At 36.8% G+C, this 22,463-nt stretch overlaps 1 protein-coding gene across 1 annotated transcript in view; it reads right to left on the bottom strand.

The window, feature by feature from the left end:
• Window positions 1–740, bottom strand: part of LOC149203177 (SNARE-like superfamily protein) — an 85,391-nt gene extending 84,651 nt beyond the window's left edge. The window contains exon 1 of the mRNA XM_089403360.1: window positions 529–740. Coding sequence (XP_089259486.1) covers window positions 529–581 — 53 coding nt within the window. The 5' untranslated portion in view covers window positions 582–740. The remainder of the gene's footprint in view (window positions 1–528) is intronic.
• Between the last annotated feature and the right edge of the window lie 21,723 nt (window positions 741–22,463).

Here is a 22,463-nt window from a genome sequence, read left to right as displayed (position 1 = left end):
AATTTCTATTTTGAGATATCACATATAATTTTTTTACTTCGAAAAAACTAAAAAATAAAAAGACCAAGCAGAGACTGAATAGACATCAAAGAAGGACGAAACCTTTTCGAATTTCATATTCCAAAAAATACAAAACCCTATAAAAAAACCTAGGGTTTCAAACTTGATCTGGAGAGTTTCGAGCCTCCGTTTTGGCATGAAAATTCCTTTCTTGTTTTTTTATGGTTTTATAGGTATTCAGCCAAGTTTATTCACGTTGTGGCATTATGTCATTAAATGTAAAGGATAAATCCTTGCAAAGATTGACTTCCATGTTCAGATTTATATTATCCGTCATCGGAGTTATTATTTCAGATCTTGTGGAAATCTACGCATTTATGCATATTTTCATGGTGAAGGGGAGTTCAATTTTAAGGTTAAAGATGGTACAGGCTCGGGAATCTCTGTTGATCTGAGACAACCTAGTGAAAATTAAAGGAAATTAAGCCACAGGATCGAATCCTGCGAACAATTGAGTAATGAGGTCACCTTTCAAGAAGAATGTTGCCTTCGCGATTTGCAAATACCACCGCCAAAAGCATCGTGCTTGGTCGTTGGCCGAATGCGAGGCCGAATCTACTCCCCACCGGAGCCAAATTATCGTGGGAAATGGCTAGCTAGCGTATTGGTTTCGCCCAGAAGGGAATGTCACGCAAGACCCTTCATATGAAACTACTCGAAAGATTTTGTAGGCAAAATAGTGATGGTCGACAGTAACGTCGGGATGACGTTTTCTGTCACCTAACATAAAACACGCATATCAGAATATTGTAACAAAATCGTCATCTTCCCGTTTACAAATATGAGAATTAGTCGATTTTTCGCGTTACATTAATGAAATGATATTTTAAGGTCTATTAGATTAAAAATAGTCTATGAGGCCATTAGTTCCGTGTTTTTCGTTCTTTGCAATTAAGTTTTTTTCCGATTCAAATTGATGATGAGCTGACCCAACCTTCCAACAATCTCCTCTCTAAAAAGACAATGCCAAGAAACTAATGCTAACATGTTCTAATAACTTTCTTTGATGTCTTTAAATGCATCACATTCCAAAATGAAATGTTTTTCGGATTCCACGGCCCCAGAGGTGCAAAATGTACACACCCTTTCTTCCCAAGTGTCTTTAGGGCTTTTCCACCGTCCTGTTTTACACCAAAGTTGATGTGAGTTGTCTTTAGTTGAGCAATAAGAACCTTTGCCCTCCACGAAATGCTAGCTCCAATGAACTCTTTTTGTTGTAAATCACACGTAGGGTTGAATTCCACAATGTAATATTTCTTCTTTCTACCCAACTCTTTTCCCCGTACCTTTTTACGAAACTTCTTCATAACAAAATCCTTTAGCTCCTTGCTATTTATGGGACAGGCATTGAGGTAGATATCCCATTTTTGCATCCATGTGCAGTTTTGTTTCATCCATGTTTTCTTTCTTTTCCTCATGCCTTAATTTAAGATAACATTAAGCCATCTACCTATTCTCATTTGTTCAATTCTAGTTTTGTTGAGGGTCTTGGAGAGATGGTGATAGGTGTTTTGTTAAGACATTTTTTGATGTGAAGTTATTGGTTCAATTCCTTGCTTTGATCGTCATGATATATTGGACATGATAAAGATATAGTCATTCCAAACTTTTGGTCTCATGAACTATTTTTAGTCTCGTGGACCTTAAAATATCATTTCATTTGCTACCCGCTAAATTGGAGAGTTCAAACGCTTTCAAAAGTGGGAAATTCAGTACAAAAAGTGGCACAGTATAGAAGATATAGTCATACCAAACTTTTAGTCTCGTGGACTTTAAAATATCATTTTATTTCATTAATATATAGGTTTTGAGCTTCGAGTGGTTTGCTTAACCTACCATGAAAAATCTCATTAAGAATAAGACAAAAAACATACGGTTTGTAAATGTTAATCAAAATTTATTTGAAAGTAACCATTTTAAAATTGAAATTTAATACTATATTAAATAATTAAAATATTTTGTTTTTTTAATTACAATAAAAATATTAATTAAATTGATTTGAGTTAAATATTACAAATCAAGAATAAATTTAAATCAAAGGTTAAATGAATAAAGACACCATCCATGATTCATTGTGGTAAGTTCTAGCCTTCGAAAGTGGCCCATAAATATGTCAAAGTTTTATTATTTCATGGTGATACACATTCAAAAAAAATTATAATTATTAGTAAATGGAGTTTAAGTTGAATCTAATTTGATGGGGATTTTTTTAACAAATTTATTTAGATTTAACCAACCATTTTATATCATTGAAAATATAGAGTTATGCATGGTTTTTTATGTTTTTTCATATGTATTTAAGTTGGTTATATTTATAAAGTTAATGTAGCTAACAAAAACTAAGAAATAATGTTAAGTTTTTTGGAATTGTATTTTTATATAAATATAAGGCATAGTTAAAAAAAGTGAATAGATCCATTTTAGGTTATTTTTAATACTTGATCGCTGCAGCTCTGAGAGATCTGGCTAGCCCTCGGCTCTGTCCCCTGAGATCCGCTCCTCGCGCATCTTGCAGGCTGCGCGCAAGCCCGCACTCCGCCGCCCAGCTCTCTGCGGGCGTGTTCACACGAAGCTTTCCCCCTGCCATGCGGTCGTCCTGATCAATGGAGGTTTGAGCAGCCCCTGATCGTTTTTGGCAGGCTCCCCTCAGAGCTTGTGTCCATGGAGGTGTTGGGCACACCCCAGGCGGCTATCTCCCCCCCCCCCCCCCCCCCCGGCCGATCTCATCAGCTGAGGCTTTTAACCGCCTCTTGGAAGGTCTCCCTAAGAAGAAGAATGTCGAAGCTGCGAAATTCGTCAAGAAACTAGACGATATTCCTGAGATCTCCCTCCCTCCGGAAACCCCGATTCAGGTTGCATTGTCCTTGTCCGAGCGAGCTCTTATCGGCCAATTCACTGGACTATGGCCATCTCCCAAATCCACTGAGAGCTGGGTCAAAAGAAACTGGGCACCCTTGATCAAAGAAAGTGTGACCTCTTACTTTCTGGGGCAAGGATTCTTCCTCTTCGAGTTTACCTCAAAGGACGACAAAGACCTGATCTTTTGAAACGGCCCCTACTTCATGGGCCCTCAGGGTCTGTACCTGAACAAATGGACTCCGGACTTCGATCCAGCAGTAGATGTACCCAAAGCTGTCCCAGTGTGGGTCAGGCTTCCAAACCTCCTAGTGCATTGCTGGAATTGGGATTCATTGATGCACATAGGAAATGCCTTGGGGAAATTCATAGATCGAGCGAATAACAAGGATCAATATGATTGTGTCAGGATCTGCGTGGAGGTAGATCAGGAGGTGAGACTTCCAGAGGCCATCAAAATCAAGGTAGGAAGCTGGACACACATGCAGAAACTAGACTATGAACAGTTGCCCTTCAAATGCCGGAAATGCCATGTTTATGGCCACTTCGCCAGAAGCTGTCCGTCCAACATTGAAACTGTGCAAGGGAAGGAGGACGGTTGGAACCAAGTCAAACGATCTAAAACTTCTCTCAAGGCTCAGAAGGCAGGAGGCTCTAATGGTAAAGATCCTCATCAGGGCCCTACTCAGCAAATCCCGTCTAAGACTGCTCCAGAAAACAGGTTCGATCCCCTTAGCTCTCAACCGGAGGACACCCATGAAGTCGTGGCCCAGAAATCAGTGACTCCAGAGAAAGGTAGTCAGCCCAACCTTTCCAAGGACTCAGGCGTTGCAGAAAGCTCAAAAGGAACCCCAGAAGAAGTTGAGGAAGAGGACCAAGAATTGGAAGACTCGGAGGAGGAAGGAGAAATAGGAGATTCCCAAGCCTCTGTAAGGAGATCTACAAGAGGGCGCAAAACAGATCGGGAGAAAAGGGAGTATGAAACGTACAAGGACAAGTTGCAGGGCAACCAACCAACTTTGGAGAGGCTGTTAGCAAAAAAACTGAAGATGGCTAGAAACCAGCATCAAGGCTCCAAGGGAGCCCACCAAAGCAAAGGTAAATAATGAAAATAATCTCCTAGAACTGTAGGGGTATGGGGAGCAAAATCAAAGAAGAGGCTATAAGAAATTTAATAAGAATAGAAGCCCCGGACATACTCCTTCTCCAGGAGACTAAGATGGAGGACTCGGACTTCCTTCATTCAAGTAGAAAACTCTGGAATAAGAGCAAAGCAGCAGTTGTCTCAGCCCGAGGAGCCTCTAGAGGGCTGGGAACCCTTTGGAATGATAGCATGTTCTCACTAATAACCGAGATTTCAACCACCCATTGGTTGATGCTAAAGATGCAACATTTAGTTACTAAAGAAATCTTTTTCCTCTTCAATGTTTATGTGTCGGTCAACGCTGGAGAAAAAAAGATCTGTTGGGACTCAATAAGAAACCAAGCGGATCTCGGCACTCTAGAAAACACCATCAATGCACGAGACCTAATTCTCACGCTGCATTCTTCAGAAAAGCGTGGAGGAAGCATTGTGCGAGACCCAGCAAGGGAATGGGTAGAGGATCTCCTTCAGGATTGGGATCTGTTAGATATCAAGCCTGTTTCGAGTAAGTACACGTGGTCAAATAAAAGAATAGAGCCTGGGCACATTGCAGCAAGGCTAGATAGATTCTTTGTGCAAAGTTCCTTCCTTTTGCTTGGTTTAGATGCCAATATGTATATTCTTCCTTGTAGCACCTCTGATCATAACCCTATCAAGCTGATCCTCCGGGCTCACTCTGATCTTGGCCCCATCCCCTTCAAGTTCAGCCCTCTTTGGATCAAGGAACCCAGCTTCTTGCAGATAGTCAAGCAAAGTTGGTCCCAGCCAGTCAACGGATCTCCATTTTTCATATGGGAAGAAAAACTCAGAAGAGTGAAATCTGCCCTAAAGTGTTGGGCCAAAACTCTTCCTAACCCAGCTACTGAAAGGAAAAAGATCCAAAGTCTGCTAGATGCCCACCATCTGCTCTCGGAGGAGGCCCACATCTCCAAAGAAATTCTTGACAAAGAGGTCCATCTTCAACAGCAATATCATAAAGCCTGCCTGGACGAAGAGGAAACATGGAGGGTTAAATCTCGCTACCTTTGGCTCAAAGCAGGAGATAGAAACACTTCATATTTTCACAAACAATCTCAAGCCAAAAAAAGCTTCAACTACATAGCTGAAATCAAAGAAGAAGCTATTATTCACAAAGACTTTACAGGCATCAAGCAAGCAGCCTTTCTCCATTTCCAAAATCTATACAGCGAAGAGGTGAATGTGACTCAGAACTCTTTTCTTCTGGACGGGGTTCCCTCTTCAATCTCAGCTGATATGAATCACCATCTAGAAGCCAAAGTCACCATGGATGAGGTCAAAAACGCTCTCTTTGCCATGGACACAGACAAAGCCCCAGGTCCTGACGATTTCTCTGCCAGGTTTCTCCAATCCTGCTGGCACATTGTGGGAAAAGATCTCCATAAAATGATCCAAAAATCACAAGCCTGTCAGAAAATTGGAGGAAGCACAAACTCCTCGTTCCTTGCACTTATTCCTAAGGAGAAGGGCGCCAATTCCTTCAATAGATTTCGTCCCATATCTCTTTGTAACATTGGCTACAAATTCATCACCAACTAGCAGGCTGAAACACATCCTTCCTAAAATCATTCCAGAGAATCAAGGGGGGCTTCATTCATGGAAGACAGCTGGTGGACAATTTCATTTTAGTTCAAGAGGCAATCCTATCAAGTCACCAGCGCAAGGAAAGAGGTATGGCCATCAAACTGGACTTAGCAAATGCTTTTAATCGTGTTAGACATAGCTTTCTATTGAATGTTTTGTAAAAATTTGGATTTGGAGAGAGCTTTATAAACTAGATCCGGGCTTGCACCTCGGAGCCATGGATAGCTCCCCTAATTAACGGCAGAGCTGCTGGTTTCTTTAAACCTACAAGAGGATTAAGGCAGGGCTACCCCCTGTCCCCTCTGTTGTTTGTTATCCAAGCCTCCATTCTCAGCTTTCACTTAAATAAAAAAATGCAAGATTAGGAGATTCCAGGGATTTGCATTGCGAGGGGAGTTCAGAATATAAATCATGCCCTGTTTACAGACGATACTCTGTTACTTGGGGCCGCTTCGATCCACTCAACCACCAGATTCAAAGAGGCTCTGGATGAGTTTGGCATGATGTCTGGAAGTAGTCTCAACAAGGGAAAGTGCCACATCTACTGCTAGAATACCTCGCCCTCTATGCTCAATTCCATTGCCAAATGCTTAGGATTTGCTGCTTCCTCTGTATAGACCTCGTTTAAGTATCTAGGGATGCCTATCTTCCTCAAGCGTGCCTATAGCAGGGATTGGATTCCTCAACTAGAAAAATTCAAGATCAAACTCCAGGCATGGGGCTTTAACTAGCTAAATATTGCAGGCAAGTCAGTCCTGATCAAAGCCGTTCTCTGCAGTCTCCCCTTATTCCAGTTCTCAGTGCTTCTAGCTCCTGTCGGCATTCTTTAGAAAATGGACCAGCACATTCGAAATTTCTTCTGGAAGGGGGGCAAGCAAAACGAGAGGAAAATCCCTCTGGTTAACTGGGAGACAGTCCTCAAACCTCAGATGGAGGGAGGCCTAAACTTCAAGAAGCTTCCCCTGCAGAACGTCACCATGGGAGCCAAGCTACTTTGGAAAATCATAGCGCCCAAGCCTGGCTGGGCTCAGCTAGCGCTTTGGAGGAAATACTTCAAAGGCGAGAGGACAAGATGTCTGAATGGGCCTCTTCCCCAAGGCACCTCTTCATTTGCCAAACTCATCTCCAAAGCTGCCCCTCTGATCCGCTCCAAGGCCTACTGGATCCCTGGAAATGGAAAAAAAATTAGCATCTGGATAGATCGCATAATGGATCACGATCCGATCGGTGACTGCCCCTCCGTGAAGACGCTGCGTGATTGGCTAACAGACACAGGTAAATCCACATTGTGGGATATCTCCAAGTGGGAAGGGACGCGTTGGGCTGGCTGGAGCTTCTTTGATCCACCTGCGAAACTCCTTTAAGACGCCAACTGCCTCCGCGCTATGATAAATGGAGCTGCCCCTTCGCACATCTACAAAAAAGACAGGCGAGGCTGGGGTTCCTTAACTGCGCGCTACATTGTTGCTCATGGCTATACGAACCTTGCCTCAATACCAAACGTTCCTCCTGATCCGGCCGCGTGGAAGACTGTTTGGGGCATCCCATCGCTGCCCAAGATAGACATGTTTAGTTGGCTTCTATGCCACAGAAAAATTCTCACCGACGAGAACCTGCAGAGGCGTGGTTTATATGGCCCGTCTAGATGCTCCTTGTGCAGAGAGAAGGCGGAATGTGTCACGCATCTCGTATTAAAATGTGAATTTGCAGTGTAGGTCTGGAGAGAACTGATGGATCATTGGAATCCAAATTTCGAAATTCCTACCTCCATAACTGATCTCTTCACTAACTGGCAGAATAGATATCCAGGTTCCCCCCTAAAAACAAAGTGATAAAGGTCGCCTGGTCTTCTCTCCTCAAAATTTGTTGCTGGCAGGTTTGGCTAGAGCGGAACAGCAGAATCTTCAGAAACATCCAGCACGATGTCAAAGTGGTAGTGGCTAAGATAAAAATTCAGCTAAAAGAATGCCTGGAGGATCAAAAATATGACTCGAATCTTAGTCAGCTCGACACTATTTGGGGGACTTCCTTAAACCTGCAATTCCGTCAAGCCGATAGAAACATTATCTCTCTTGAGGAATGGCAAATAAGGGGGATAAATAAGGAAGAATTTCAAGACTGGATCTCTAACCGTAAGGTGCATTCTCTCTTCTTCGATGGGGCAACAAAAGGAAATCCTGGCAAGGCTGGGGCAGGAGGAACGGCTAATAACACTGAAGGCATTCTGATCCACAGCTTTGCCTGGGGTCTGGGTTTCAATTCCAGCATTCAAGCGGAAGCATTGGCCCTCTACCAAGGTCTCAAGTTGCTCTTGAATCTGGAAATTAAGGAGGCAATCATACTTGGGGACTCCCAAGTGATCATAAAGCTCATGGTGACCAATACTGCCCCTCGAGACTTAAGATTAGCAAGGCTGATTCATAGAATGAGAAGATTGGGGAAGCTATTCCAAAACTTGAAATATTTTCATGTATTGAGAGACAACAACAAAGAAGCAGATCGTGAAGCTAATAAAGTTGTACTTCTCTCTGCTGGGGCAATGATAAGGGACAGGGATAAAACATGGGATCCAATTCCATAATCATTTCAGCAGATATGTTTTATTGTCTTATTCTAAATCAGTTTGTTTGCATATTCAAGCTTGGGCAAATCACAGAAATCAACTCCATTGTTGAACTCAAAAAGAGATGGAAGCGGAATACAAACCCCTCAGTACTTCAGGAGGTCGATTCTATTTGGATCAGGACAACTCCCATTGTAATCAGAATTCTGGCATTTAGGCCAATCAACTAATACACTACAACAAAACAGGCAATTTGCGCCAGATTTAGCACCAGATTCTAGTGCATTTTTTTCTCAATTGGGATGAGCAACCTGGCGCTAAATCTGGCTCTATTGTACAATTTTTAAAGCGTCCTTTTTTGCACCAAATTTTGCATCTTTTTTACGCCAAATTTTCCATCATTTTCTGCATCACATTTTGCACCAAGATTTTCATTTGGTTTTACAGCAGGTTTTGCTTCTAGTTTTGGGCCTTTTTTTGCATCTATTTTTGCATCATTTTTTGCTTCCTCTTTTGTGGAATTCTTTGCTTCTATTTTTGTGTCATAATTTGCATCGATTTTTACACCATCTTTGACATCTTATTTAGCGCCTTTTTTTACATCCAATTTTTGCATCTGGTCTTATGCCATCTTTTGCTTCTAATTTTGTACTTATTTTTACATCTATTTTTGTGCCAATTTTTCTGCCTTTTTTTACACCATCTTTTCCATCCAATTTTGCACCATATGTTGAATCTGATTTAGTGCCAAATTTCGCATGCATTTTTGCACCATTTTTTGCATCCACTTTTGCATTTTATTTATCTCCATTTTTTGCATCCTATTTTGCACCATATTTTGCATCATTTGTTGCATCCAATTTAGCATCATTTTTAACACCATTTCTTGCATCCAATTTTTCATCCTTTTGAGCATCTAAATTTGCATCCTATGTTGAACCATATATTGCATCCACCTTTGCATCCCATTTTGTGTCTATTGTTACGTTCAATTTTGAGCCATTTTTTCGTCTACTTTTGCATTTGTTTTTGCACCAAGTTTTGAATGATTTGTTGCATCATTTTACATCCAATGTTGCATCTCAATTTGCATCCAAAATTGAGCCATTTTTATGCCCATTTTTGCACCATTTTTTCTTCTTTTGTGTCCAATTTTGCACCATTTTTTATGTCCAAATTTGCATCCTTTTTGGTATCTAGTTTTTCATCCTTTTTGGCTTCCAAATTTGCATCCTTTTTTCTGCCACATTTTGTGTCCACATTTGCATCTCATTTTGCACCTAGATTTTAGTTGGAATTTTCATCTAGTTATGCATCATCTTTGACATCCTTGGTTTCACCATTTTTTAGTCCCATTTTGCATCTTGTTTTGTGTCTTTTCTTACGTCCTTTTTGCATCCTAATTTTACACCATTCTTTGCATCCTCATTTTGATGTCCATTTTTGCATCCTTGTTTGCACCCAATTCGGTATCCTTTCATATGCCCTATTTTGTTCCCTTCTTTGTGTCTAGTGTTGCACCCTTTTTTAATTTTACTTTAAAAACCTTTTTGTGTCACTGTTTGCATATTGTTTTGATGGCTAGTTTAACATCCAATTCTACTCCCAATTTTTCATCCATGGTTAAATCCACTTTTGGCTTCTTGTTTAGAGTTTTACTTTTATTTCCATTTATGACCACCTCTATGGGTTCATTTACATAGTGAAATATATTAAATTTTCTAAATATCATTTTGCTGTAGGATTTAATGCATGGTTAGATGAAAACAAAACCCTCTCAGTTTATCTCAGAAACCTAGGACAAACCAATTAAGAGAAAGGTTGTTCTAAGGCTTAGGATTCTTAGTAGATCAAGATGTAGAGTATAGATTAAGAAAAAGAGAATGAATTCTTGTGAGTCCTCGCATGCAGGTCTTCTTGGAGTTTTTCGTATAGCCAAGAAGCGCTCCTAGCTAGCTCCAAAGCTTGGTCCTACACATAAGAGAGAGAATAAAGCAGCCTTCACAACATAATATCTCAATAATCAAAACTATAAAAAAACATATAAATATTATTGAATAAATAAATATAAGCCAAAAACCCATGCATACATTAGTTAAATAGAAGAAGTAAAGAATGAATAGAAACATATGGAAGGAAGAACACCTGATCTATATGAATAAAGGAGTTGGAGGAAAGTTACAACAATCAGATATAGTTGCAACATCACCTCCCCCAACTCATAGCTCCAAAACTCTCCCTCTCAAGACAGATCTCAAGAGCGTGACAATACAAAATTCCCATCATTTTTCAATGGCCAAGCCTCTAATATATAGGAAAGTGGAGGCTATGAAGATTTCCAAAATTCCTCATTAGTTCAATTTGGGAAAAATCTTTTGGGTGAATAATGTTTCCTCATATAAAAAAGGAATTTTCCACTTTTTAGATGCTTTTGTGCTTAGGAAAAAGCTTCCCCATGCTTTATGGCTCTTTCCCACTTTTGTATGCTTTTATTTTTTAGGAAAAAGCTAAAGATGAGGATAAAGAGATTACATTCCACCATATGTTTCCGAAAGTGACCAAGAATATCAAATTCAAATTCTAGTTTGCTTATGTTTTAGTTTTTTTTTAAATATATATTTAGTTTTAGTATTTTTTTTTTCTAGAAAAATATATTTAGTTTTTGGTATATTTTTCTATAAGAAAAATTATATTTTGTTTTTATAAAAATGGATTTTAAACATTCCATTCATGCTAGATTTGTGATTTTATGATAGGAGTTTAAATTATATATAGTAAAGTAACTTAATGTCATGTGTCGTGTTGCTGAGATGGGTGTTATACATCTCTTTCTTGCTAAGTTATAGAATGTGCTTGGGTTTTCTTAATGCAATAAAACTAATTATGTTCTTCATGATATCTTGAAATGTTCATCTTGAACCAGGCTAATAAAACAATAAAGTTAAAATAGGTTTTCCTTTGTCCTTTATAGATCTTTGTCCCCATTAATCTTGGTCTTAATAGATTAATTGTCTTGTGGTGGCCTTGAGTGGTCACTTCCATTAGTTGCATGCTTTGTAGTTTTCAGTTAGTGACATTTTTTAGGCTTGATAATATGTTATTTAATTTATCAAAATGTGTTATTGTCCATATTATTGTTAAATATTAATATTAAATATGCTGATTTTTAAGCATGTTTTAGCAAAACTTTCCTAAAATGTTTATAGATTGTATTTTATAATGCAATGATTCTTTGCTTGATGAAATTGTTTTGGATATTTTTTTTAATGATTCATTGATTGATGAAATTGTTATGGATATTTTTTTTAGTATATTAAATTGTATGTGATAAAGTCAAAAATCACCTCTTTTTTAGATTTTCATTGATCAATTTCCCTTAAGGCCATCAAGTTCACGATTTGGTCCCAGGTTAAGGAAATATAGGAGTCATGAAGTGGAATTGTCCAAGCACTTAAATCTTGAGACATGTTTCTTTTTAGTCACTTTATACTTTCTTTCTATGTAAATTTTTGATGAAAATAGTCTTGGAACATGAGGGGCGTCAATAGTAAGTGAAAACAAACTCCTAAAAGAAAAATGGTATGCAAAGCACCCATAAATAATGTTGATATAAGAAGCAAAAATATTAAGTGAGGTTCAACCTCATATAATTAGAAAATGGGGGAGGAATTTCCAAGTAGTAGTGATTGATGCTTAGAGATACTTGGGTGGAATGGTTATTATTTGAAATGATTAAGACATCAAGGTTACCAATATGTTTACCTCTTTTCGCATTATAACAATACAATTTTAGTTAATTGACTTTGAGGACTACTACCATGTATCCAATGTCTATGACTCCAATATCGCAAATGGAAAACCTCTATTTCTCAATTCTATTTCTAGCACAAGTAATTTATACTCCCCATCTCCATGGATTGTTGGGAGTGACTTCAATATTATAAGTGTCTCGAGGAAAAGAAAGAATGAATCAAAATGTTTAACAAGATATTTTGTAAGCTATACCATTAAAGCCACAAAGTAGTCTCCATTAAAGTTGTCAAGAAATGAGTCTCCAACCCACACATGTGGATCAATGAGATGTAATACATGTGTGTGTGGTTGCGAACTCAATACACCTCTATAATAACTCCACAAACTTATGTATTTCACTCTGTCACATAAATTGACAGTAGTGTGACATAAGTAAACCAAGAGTAGACATGAAAGCCTTAGGAAACAAACATTCCTTAGATCCTCAATTAGGTGTTTAAATGATGAAGTGAAAATGCAAGGAGAAAAGAAGAATTCATGATTTAACCATCACATACATGTGATCAAGTGTGACTAGGAGTGTATATATTCATATATTTTCCAAAGAGGGAGTGAATACATGAGTTACCATTTATTGGCCCTTATTTTTCTTTCTTTTTCATTTTCTTATATATAGGACTTAGGGAATAAGGTTTTCATAAGTTTGGCACAACTCATAGATATAAGATTTACATGAATTTTCACTTCAACCTTAGAGTTTAGACTTAGATAAATCAATATAGTGTATGTTTAATGATTTTGGCTTTCACTTTTTTATTGTATTTCATCACAAATACAAAAGGGGAAATATTTTGCCACAAATCTATGAATGCTTAATCATAAAGTCGTCATGTGATGAAAACAAATTAATGATGTTATTCTCTACGAAAATGATGGGTATTCTTGAGAAAATCTTATGCTTGTGGATGTTTCCTCCCTGGTTGAGAGGGAGTGAGGGTAGACACCATGTTATCCATGTGTCATGTACTATGGCTAGGATTAACAATCGTAAGCCTAGTAAAGGCACTAGTAGGGATAATGGTGGATTGGATAAACATCTGGGACCAATATTCTTTGAGAATTTGGACATTGACTAGGACTAATCGCCATAAGTCAAGAACATTAATCCAAGATAAGAATAGTCATGAGGATTGACATTTTCTGGTGTCAAATATTATGATAGTGGATTAGGAAATGATCATGTGAGGACATACCTGGTAAACATCTTGGTGGGGTAAGTGCCTTGAAAGGCAGTGGTGTCCAAATTTATGCCTCCCAACATTGTGCTCTGATCTAATGGAGAGATAAACTTGTTAGTCAAGGCCTTACTATTTTGAAAAATTTGGCTATGATGATGTAAATCATCATTGATGCTTATCAATCTAGATCCCTTCTTATATGAATATTTCAACTTGAGAGTACTTTTTTGTCTCATTATGAGTACCTCGCTAGTTTAGAGGGAGGGTCATCATCTTCATTATTGCCATCATCACCACCATCAATGTGATCATTATTGTCATCATTTCATTATCATCATAATCACCATTCATGTCTTCTTCATGATCATGATCATCATCATTATTTTGTATATTGTCATCAATTGTTCATAATTATAGGTATCATAAGAAATATCACCAACCTTAGGACACATGATATATGAAAGAATAATAACCACTTTATTTTTTAGAAATGATTGATGATCATCAACATCACTACCATTATCATCGTCATTATAATTGTCATCATCCCCATCATCATAACTAATATAAGTTTTATCATAATTTTTGTCATCTTCATCATGAACATCATAATCATCATTCATGCCATTATTGTTCTTGATTATGACCAAGATGAAAATAATGATAATGATGATCAGATGATGATGACTTGGAAGATGACACCAAAGATAATTATTGTGATTTTTACCATGATAACATTTAAAAATTGGGAGGAATGGCCAAGGTCATTAGCATCATCATCATTGTCATTGTAACTCCCATCGTCTTTATCATCATTGTCATTATCATAACAATCGCAATTCATGTCATCGTCATCATCTTCATTATCATCATCGTTATAATTATTGACATTGTCATCAGTTGTTCATAATTTTCAATGTCATAAGAAATATAATCAATTCAAAAGATATGATGTGTGTTGGAAAATGGATGCAAAAGTAAACAAAAAAATGGGGGTCAAAATAGACGTAAATTTGGATGAAGAGTGGACACAACATAAGTAGATGCAGAACAAGACAGAAAAATTGAACAAAAGTGGATGAAAAAGTAGATGCAATAGTTCATACAAACTTGAACACAAAATAGGACTCAAACATGGATGAAAAAGTGGAAGAAAACATGGGCACAATAGTAGGCATAAAACTTAGCATGAATTGTGGTGAAACAAATGTGGATACTCCAATGAATGTAAAAAAAAAGGGACACAAACTTGAATGCAAAAAGGAGGAAAACTTGGATGAAAAAAGGGATGTAAACATGGGCCAAACATGGGTGCAATAGTGAACACAAAATTAGTTGCAAAACTAGACAAATCAAAATTGGATGTAAAAGTAAATTCGAAATGGGATGCAAAAAACATAAACAATATTTGATGCAAACTTGGACACAAAAGAGGATCAAATATGGATGCAATAGTGGAAGAAAATGTGGGTTGCAATGATAGGCATAAGATATGGCACAAATAATAGAACAGAAAAGGTGGATGTAATAATAGACACAAAAAAATATGCAAAATTAGATGCAAGACAAGATGCGATAAGGGATGTAAAAGTGGATGCAAACACGGGTGCAACATGAGAAACAAAATTGGATGCAAAATATGGATGAAATGGAAGTACATGCAAAAGAAGATACAAAATGAGATGCAAAACCCAACACAAAAGTGGATGCAAAAATAGATGAAATATTTTATGCAAAAGAGGATGTGAAGATGGATGCAAAATTGGAAGCAAACGTGGGTACAAAAGTATGTGCAAAACATGGAACAAATTTTGTCACAACAAAAGTAGATGTAATGATAGATGCAAAAAAAGAAGCAAATGAAGATGAAAAATAGGATTTAAAAAGGGATGTAAAAGTGGGTGTAAACATGGGTGCAACAATGGATGTAAAATAGCTTTTGCAACTTATTTGAAAGAGCAATTTTGTCCCAACAATTAGACTTGTAGCATAAAGCACATGGTTAATACATATGATTCGACCAAAAACTAGTTACTACCAAAATTCAACCAAAAAAAATATTACTGCATAAAAATAGAATTAAAAACAAAAAAAATAAAAACAAAAATTTCCCAAATTAAAAATAAATAAATGATAAACTTTTTTTTACCAAAATTTAGTGATTTTTTTAGTGCTAATACTAACATCACCATTACAACAAGATATCTTTTTAGTGCTAATACTGCCATTACAACAAGATATAAGAGGGATATAATGCAAAAAGTTTAATAATAATATGTATGTAGAAAATGGTCTTCAGACTGGTGAATTCATGATAATCAATGGGACTATAGTCAAAATAATTGGATGTTATTTACTTTTTTACATAGATTGTCAAAATAATTGCATAAATCGATTTTTTTTAACCAAAATTTAACAAAAACTTTGCTAGTGCTAACATTAGAACCACCATTACAACAAGATATCTTTCTAGTGTTGACAACACCATTATAGTAAGATACCTCAAGAGAGACAGAAAATTTAAAAAGTATGATAGTAATATGTATCCAGAAGATGGTAGTGAAACTAGTAATTGTTCATTCTCATTATCATAATCATTGTCATCATCATCACCATCATCCTTGTCATCGTTATTGCCATCATTACATTATCATCATAATCACCATTCATGCCATCATCATCAACTCCATCATCATCATCATTATGGACATTGTTTGCAATTGTTTATAATTATAGACGTTGTAAGAAATATCATCAACCCAAAAAATGTGATCAGTGCTAGAAAAGGGTTGTTTAGGACACATTGATATACGTAAGAGAAATAACAACTCTATTTTTGAGAGATGATCGATGATCATCATCATCACCACCATTATCATCGTCATTGTCATTTTTATCATCCCCATCATCATCATTCATGCCATTATTGTTTTTGATGATGACCTAGATGAAAATGATGATGATGACACCAAAGATAATGCTTATGATTATGACAATGACAACATCTAAAATTGGGAAGATTCGCCAAGGTCATTAGCGTCGTCATCATCATAATCATTGCCATCATCATCATTAATGTCATTGTAACCACTATCGTCTATATCATCATAATCACAATTCATGTCATCGCCATCATCTTCATTTTCATCATTGTCAATATTATTGACATTGTCATCAATTGTTCATAATTGTCAATGCCATAAGGAATATCATCAATGCAGAAAATATGATGAGTGTTGGAAAAGGGATGCAAAAGCGAACATAGAAATGGGGGCAACAATAGAAGTAAAATTGGATGAAAAGTGGATACAACATAAGTAGATGCACAACAACATGAAAAACCTAACACAAAAGTGGATGCAAAAGTAGATGCAGTTGTCAATGCAAACTTGGATGCAAACATGAAGGCAAAAGTGGAAGCAAACATGGGTCCAATGGTAGGTGTAAAACTTGGCACAAACTGTGGTGAAACAAATGTGGATGCAACAACGGACACAAAAGTAGATGCAAAAATGGATGAAACAAAAGTGGATACAATAGGGGATGCAAAAACATACACAATATCTGATGCAAACTTGAACACAAAAGAGGATGCAAATGTGGATGCAAACGTGGAAGCAAATGTGGTTGCAATGGTAGGCGCAAGATATGGTGCAACAAAAGTGGATGTAACAATAGACAAAAAATATGCAAAAATGGATGTAAAAGTGGAAGCAAACATTGATGCAACAGGCAAAACAAAATTGGATGAAAAAAATGGATACAATGGAAGTAGATGCAAAAGTAGATACAAAACGAGATGAAAAACCCAATGCATAAACCTGACACAAAAGTGGATGCAAAAATAGATGCAATATTTGATGCAAAAGAGGATGTGAACATGGATGTAAAATTGGAAGCAAACGTGGATACAATAGTGAGTGAAAAACATGGTGCAAATTATGGCATAACAAAAGTGGATGTAATGATAGATGAAAAAAAAGAATCAAAGTATGATGCAAATGAAGATGTAAAAAGGGATGCAAAAAGTGAAATTTAAAATGGGTGTAACAGTGGATGCAAAATTGTATGCAAAAGTGGATGCAATAGAAGTCGATGCAAAAGTAGATGCAAAACGAGACACAAAACCCGATGCAAATCTTGGTCCAAAATTGGATACAAAAAGGGATGCAAAAATAGATGTAGTAGTTGATGAAAACCTAGATGCAAATGAGGATGCAAAATTATAATCAAAAGTGGGTGCAAAAGGAGGTGCCAAACTAGGCGCCAATTGTGGCACAAAAATATTAGATGCAATAGTGGGTACAATAATAGATGCAAAAGAGGATGTAAATATGGATGCCAAACAAGATAGAAAAGTGGATGCAACAAAAGTAGATGCAAAATTATATGCAAAACTAGACACAAAACTCGATGTAAAACGTGGCGCAAAAGTGATGCACAAATGGATGAAAAAATGGATGCAAAAAATGATTTAAAAAAGGATGCAAAAGTTGATGCAAGTGTAGGTGCAAAAATTGGATGCAAATGAGGATGCAAAAGTATGTCAAACAAAAATAGATGCCAAAATTGATGCAAAACCTGGAACAAAACCTGGTGCAAAGGATGACACAAAACTTGGCATAAAATTTGGTGCAAAACGTGGTGCAAAACCTATTGCAATACCTGGTGCTAAACTTGGTGTAAGATTTGGTGCAAAACTTGATGCAAATTTTGTGTCAAGTTTTGCACCATATTTGATAAATGGATGCAAATAGCACCAAAAATGGGGTCTAGATGCAAAAAAAGAAGTAAAAAGGTACGCTAATCGCTGGTTTTGTTGTAGTGATACAATCCATAACCGTTCTTGTGAAAAAAAAAGAAGTGATATTTCTTTAAACCTACTATTAGAAGGTGGAATGACATATGTATTGTTTTTAGTTGTATAAATAACATTACTCTATGGAAGCATTTCATAGTGTTGGAAACTTAGTTATATTGAGAGGGGGTGAATCAATATAATATTGATTGAATCACCATTGACTAATTTTTTCTTCTCATTAAACAATTAATTTATTCATTAATTAATCAACATACATATGAGCAGCAGATCAAAAACACAATACATGAAAAGGCAAACTCAACCCACATAAGCAACACAATCATAACATATGAACATTAGGAATTTTAGGTGGAAACCCTTTTGGGAGAAAAACCATCGAACACTTTGTCTTCTTATTGATCTTCTTTTATAATGAATTGGCACCAAGTAGTATGCAACCACCAACTTGCGAGTTATGTGAGCACAAACTCGCTTTTTACATCCACTTTTGTAGGCTTCTACCTACAAGAGGCTTCAACCACAATTTTCTTCTGCAAGCTACAACTTGTTAGGAGCACCCACTCCCTCTTATTACAGGCTCCAACCTATTCTTTTTCAGACTAATAAATGAAAGGAGACACCAATCCCCTAACAAGATTACAAATTTACTTTGTTGGTTTACATGGTCTTTGAATTTTGAGTTCTTCCTTTCTTTAGCCTTGTTTTGTACTCTGTCTCTACTATCTTTATAATTGTTTATCTCCTACTCCTTCTCAATTCTGCTTCACATCTACCCCCCTTCCTCTTTCTCTTTTTTCCAAGTAATTCACGAACTCGGTCTCACAAAAATCAATCTTTTAACTATTCTACCATGATCCAGGTGGATGTTGGTGGCCACCCACCTATCCCACTTGGACCCCCACAACTGTCTCTTTCAGCTTTTCAGTTTCCTTAATTGTAGCACAGTTTACTATTTTTAGCAGTTTTTCAGGTCCTGAACTTCCGGAGCCATTTTGAGGCCCTAAACGACAGTTTTTTAGAAAACTGGGAGCAACATGGCGTCATGGACTAATGTTACTCTTCCCAAAGTTGTAGTTCTAGGATAGATCTTTCTAACGAGATATTGTGCACGTCAAACGGAGATCGTATGCCAAAGTTACAACCCCAGGAAGTTGATGTGCCAATTTACCCAAACAGGGCCCACAGTTTGGTGTTTCATCTTTTAGGGTTAGGTTTTTGGATGTTTAGGGTTTTCCATTGTTTCTCAACAATAAATAGGCCTTTGATCCTCATTGTAACACAGTTCAGAGGCATGTAGCCGCCACATCTCTTCTCAGAGATAAGCTACCATCGCCCTAGCTGGTTTATTTCCATTTCTGTTTGTAAGCATATTTCAGTATTTTACATTAATGAAATGAAGTACTATTTCCGCTGCATCTCTGTCTTTATGGTTATCTCTGTACTTTCTTGCATTCTTGTATAAATTCGGATCATACCATCCAAAAGCACATATTTTTATCTGCATAACTTATTGATTGTTTGTATTCCAATGCAGGGATTTGAAGTGAAAGATTGTATCTTTGTATTCCAAGGTTGTCTCTATGTGGTCCACCTATTCATTTCCAAATTATTTCAATTTTTGAAGATCAAAGCAAAATAAATGGGCCTCCAAATATTATTTAAAGATTAACATCAACCAACTGCAATGATTGCATAAGCTAAGGCCATAAGTTTTCTTTATCCATGCTATATGACATAGACATTAATTACCCATGGTAATCTGGGCTGCAAACGTTGATTACCCATTGGTAATCTGGACTGCAGATGTTTATTTCCCACTAGAAATCTGGGCCACAAACACAAATAGCTAAGTTTTAATCTTTGTTTGTTCCCTGAATTAGGGAAAATTCAAAGTTTTTTCGTAGATCTACAACCATCTGCATCACAACAACTTCAAGCACTTATGTAACACCTTCAACACCAACAACATGATTATGTGAATTTGATTGCAAGTCGGGTACTAATCAGAGAATTCATGGCTTGAATATAAATCAGGAGAGTGCACTTCTTGAAAATGTTAACTCAACATATAGTGTATTGTAAGATGATGATAATATTCATGTTCAATGGAAATAGAAAATTCTCCAGACCGTGTATGCCATGTATTTACTTTCCTTATGAAACAAACAACATCACTAACATTGCTTATGAAACAAACAGTATCACAAACTAGTGGTTTGAGTTAAAGTTGTTGCCAAGTCATGATTCTACATTAGGTCTTCGTCTTGAAGTGTATTCATTTATGCTGACCTTCATAACCATTTGACATAAATGCCAACACTGTTAGCATTCTCCCCCTTTGGCATTGATGGCAACATTGATTTGGTCCTCCCCCTTTTTTACCTGAGAATCATTTCTCCTTATTTCTCCTTATCTTTGTTGGAATCATGATTCTTGTTAGACCAAATCCTATAGGTGTTAGTCTTTGCTACAATTGCCAAAGTTAGGATCCACAAGAGGTAGTTAGTCCATGTTGTGAAACACACATGGAGCGTTGAACCCAATGTCCAACAATCCCCCCCCCCAAAACGCAAGCCGGGTGAGTTTCAAACTGAGACCTGTCGTTGTGAAACTACTGAATCAATATTTCTTATCAATTAGTATATTTTTAACTTTACAAAGCATTAATTGTTATTAGCATTAGATAAATATAATCATTCATCAACACCATTCAATAATGCACAATAAAAGATAGTAGACACAAAGATTTTTAGGTAAAAACCCCTCCAGGACAAAAACCATTGAACGCTTCTTGATATTTGTCTTTCAAATATTTACATCAAGTTTTCAGCTCCAACCTATAGGACGCTATAATGCCATGTTTACCAATTGCAATTGGGAGGACGCTCTAATGCCCTAGTTTACAGGCTCCAACCTGAAGGATGCTCCAACACCTTGTTTACCAGCGACAACTGGATGGACACTCCAATGCCTTGTGCAGGCTCCAACCTACCCTCAATTTTCATACTGGATCCACCTGTGCTTAGAATCAATTCAAGTAAAATACAATACAAGAGAACCGCAACACAAACTTTGTCAATCAAATATGCCTCTACTTAAAATTGCACATCAAAATCTCGCTGCATAAAATTCAACCAATTTCATCTTTATTCAATCTCAGTACCAAATCTGACCATTTCTCAACACTGGCGTGCTCTTAATGTCAACTATTATTTCTATTAAGATAATTTTCATATATAAAGTTCATTGTCATAGTCACGGTTCACTGTATAGTCAAAAGTCACTGCCACTCATCGAGGTTTATTGTCATGTCAAGGGATTGCAATGATGTCAAGATTCTCTGACAAGGAGATAATCATCATGGCATTATCACGACATACTTTAATGTTACTACCATTATCGTCATCTCAATTTCACGAGAATGTATTATATACTAAGTTCATTGTCAAACATTTGGCATCACCATGCCATAACACCATCACTGTCACAATCATATAGAACATTGTCAAATCAAGGGTTATAATCATGTCAAGTCATGTCACATGTCCAAAGTATTATCATTGTCAAAGTTTTGTTGTTATGTAAAGGTCAACACTTTGTATCTACCAAGCATCAAATTCTCACATCGAGGTTCCTTCAGGTCAATGTCAAATGAATCAAGGTTATGTTACATACATTTCCCTGTCACATGTCTAACATGCCACACATCCTTGTCCTGTCTCCACCTCCAAACTACAAATATATACAAGTCACAGGTATGCAGACTTTCTGTCTCACTGTTTGTATAATCCTACAGCTTCACTGTCAAGGAGATAGATACAATATCACTATCAATATTGCAAACTCAAATGCAAGCCTCAAAATCACTTATTGCCATGTTGTCATATCATGTGACTGAATCATATTGGCAAGGGTAAGAGTGCTTTCATATTTCAAGAGTCATTATTACAACTAAACATAATTATACACAGTCACAAATGAATGAGAATATTAGCTTTAACACAATAATTTAATGTCACTGCTCTAGGTATGCACAAACAACAATAAATAAAACTGCACTGGAACAAGATCTATGACTTCTTCAACAACTTGTTGATAGTCGATCCTCACTACCAGACTAGGCAAGCAACCATAACAGTTTGTATAGACCCAAACTTCAATATATGTTGACTTGTGAATTGTAACAAGACTTTACTATAACAAGCTTAATTTTTCTACTTCCTTTTGAATATAGTGACAAGATGACTTATACTACTGCTTCTTCAGCTGTTATAGAAATGTTGCATGTACTTTGTATATATGGGTCCAATCAATACTGCTACAATCCTTACTTAAATGAAATCTTCAACTGAGGCTACTCGAAACCATACCTATGAATGTTGTATGATCTTTTCAAGAATATTTGAAAGTTGTCATTATATTTGA

This window comes from Pinus tabuliformis, chromosome 2_1, assembly GCF_031772625.1.
Source record: "Pinus tabuliformis cultivar Carrire ecotype Pingquan chromosome 2_1, CPIR1, whole genome shotgun sequence".
NCBI classification, from domain to species: domain Eukaryota; kingdom Viridiplantae; phylum Streptophyta; class Pinopsida; order Pinales; family Pinaceae; genus Pinus; species Pinus tabuliformis.
This window is presented reverse-complemented; position numbering and strand designations above follow the sequence as displayed.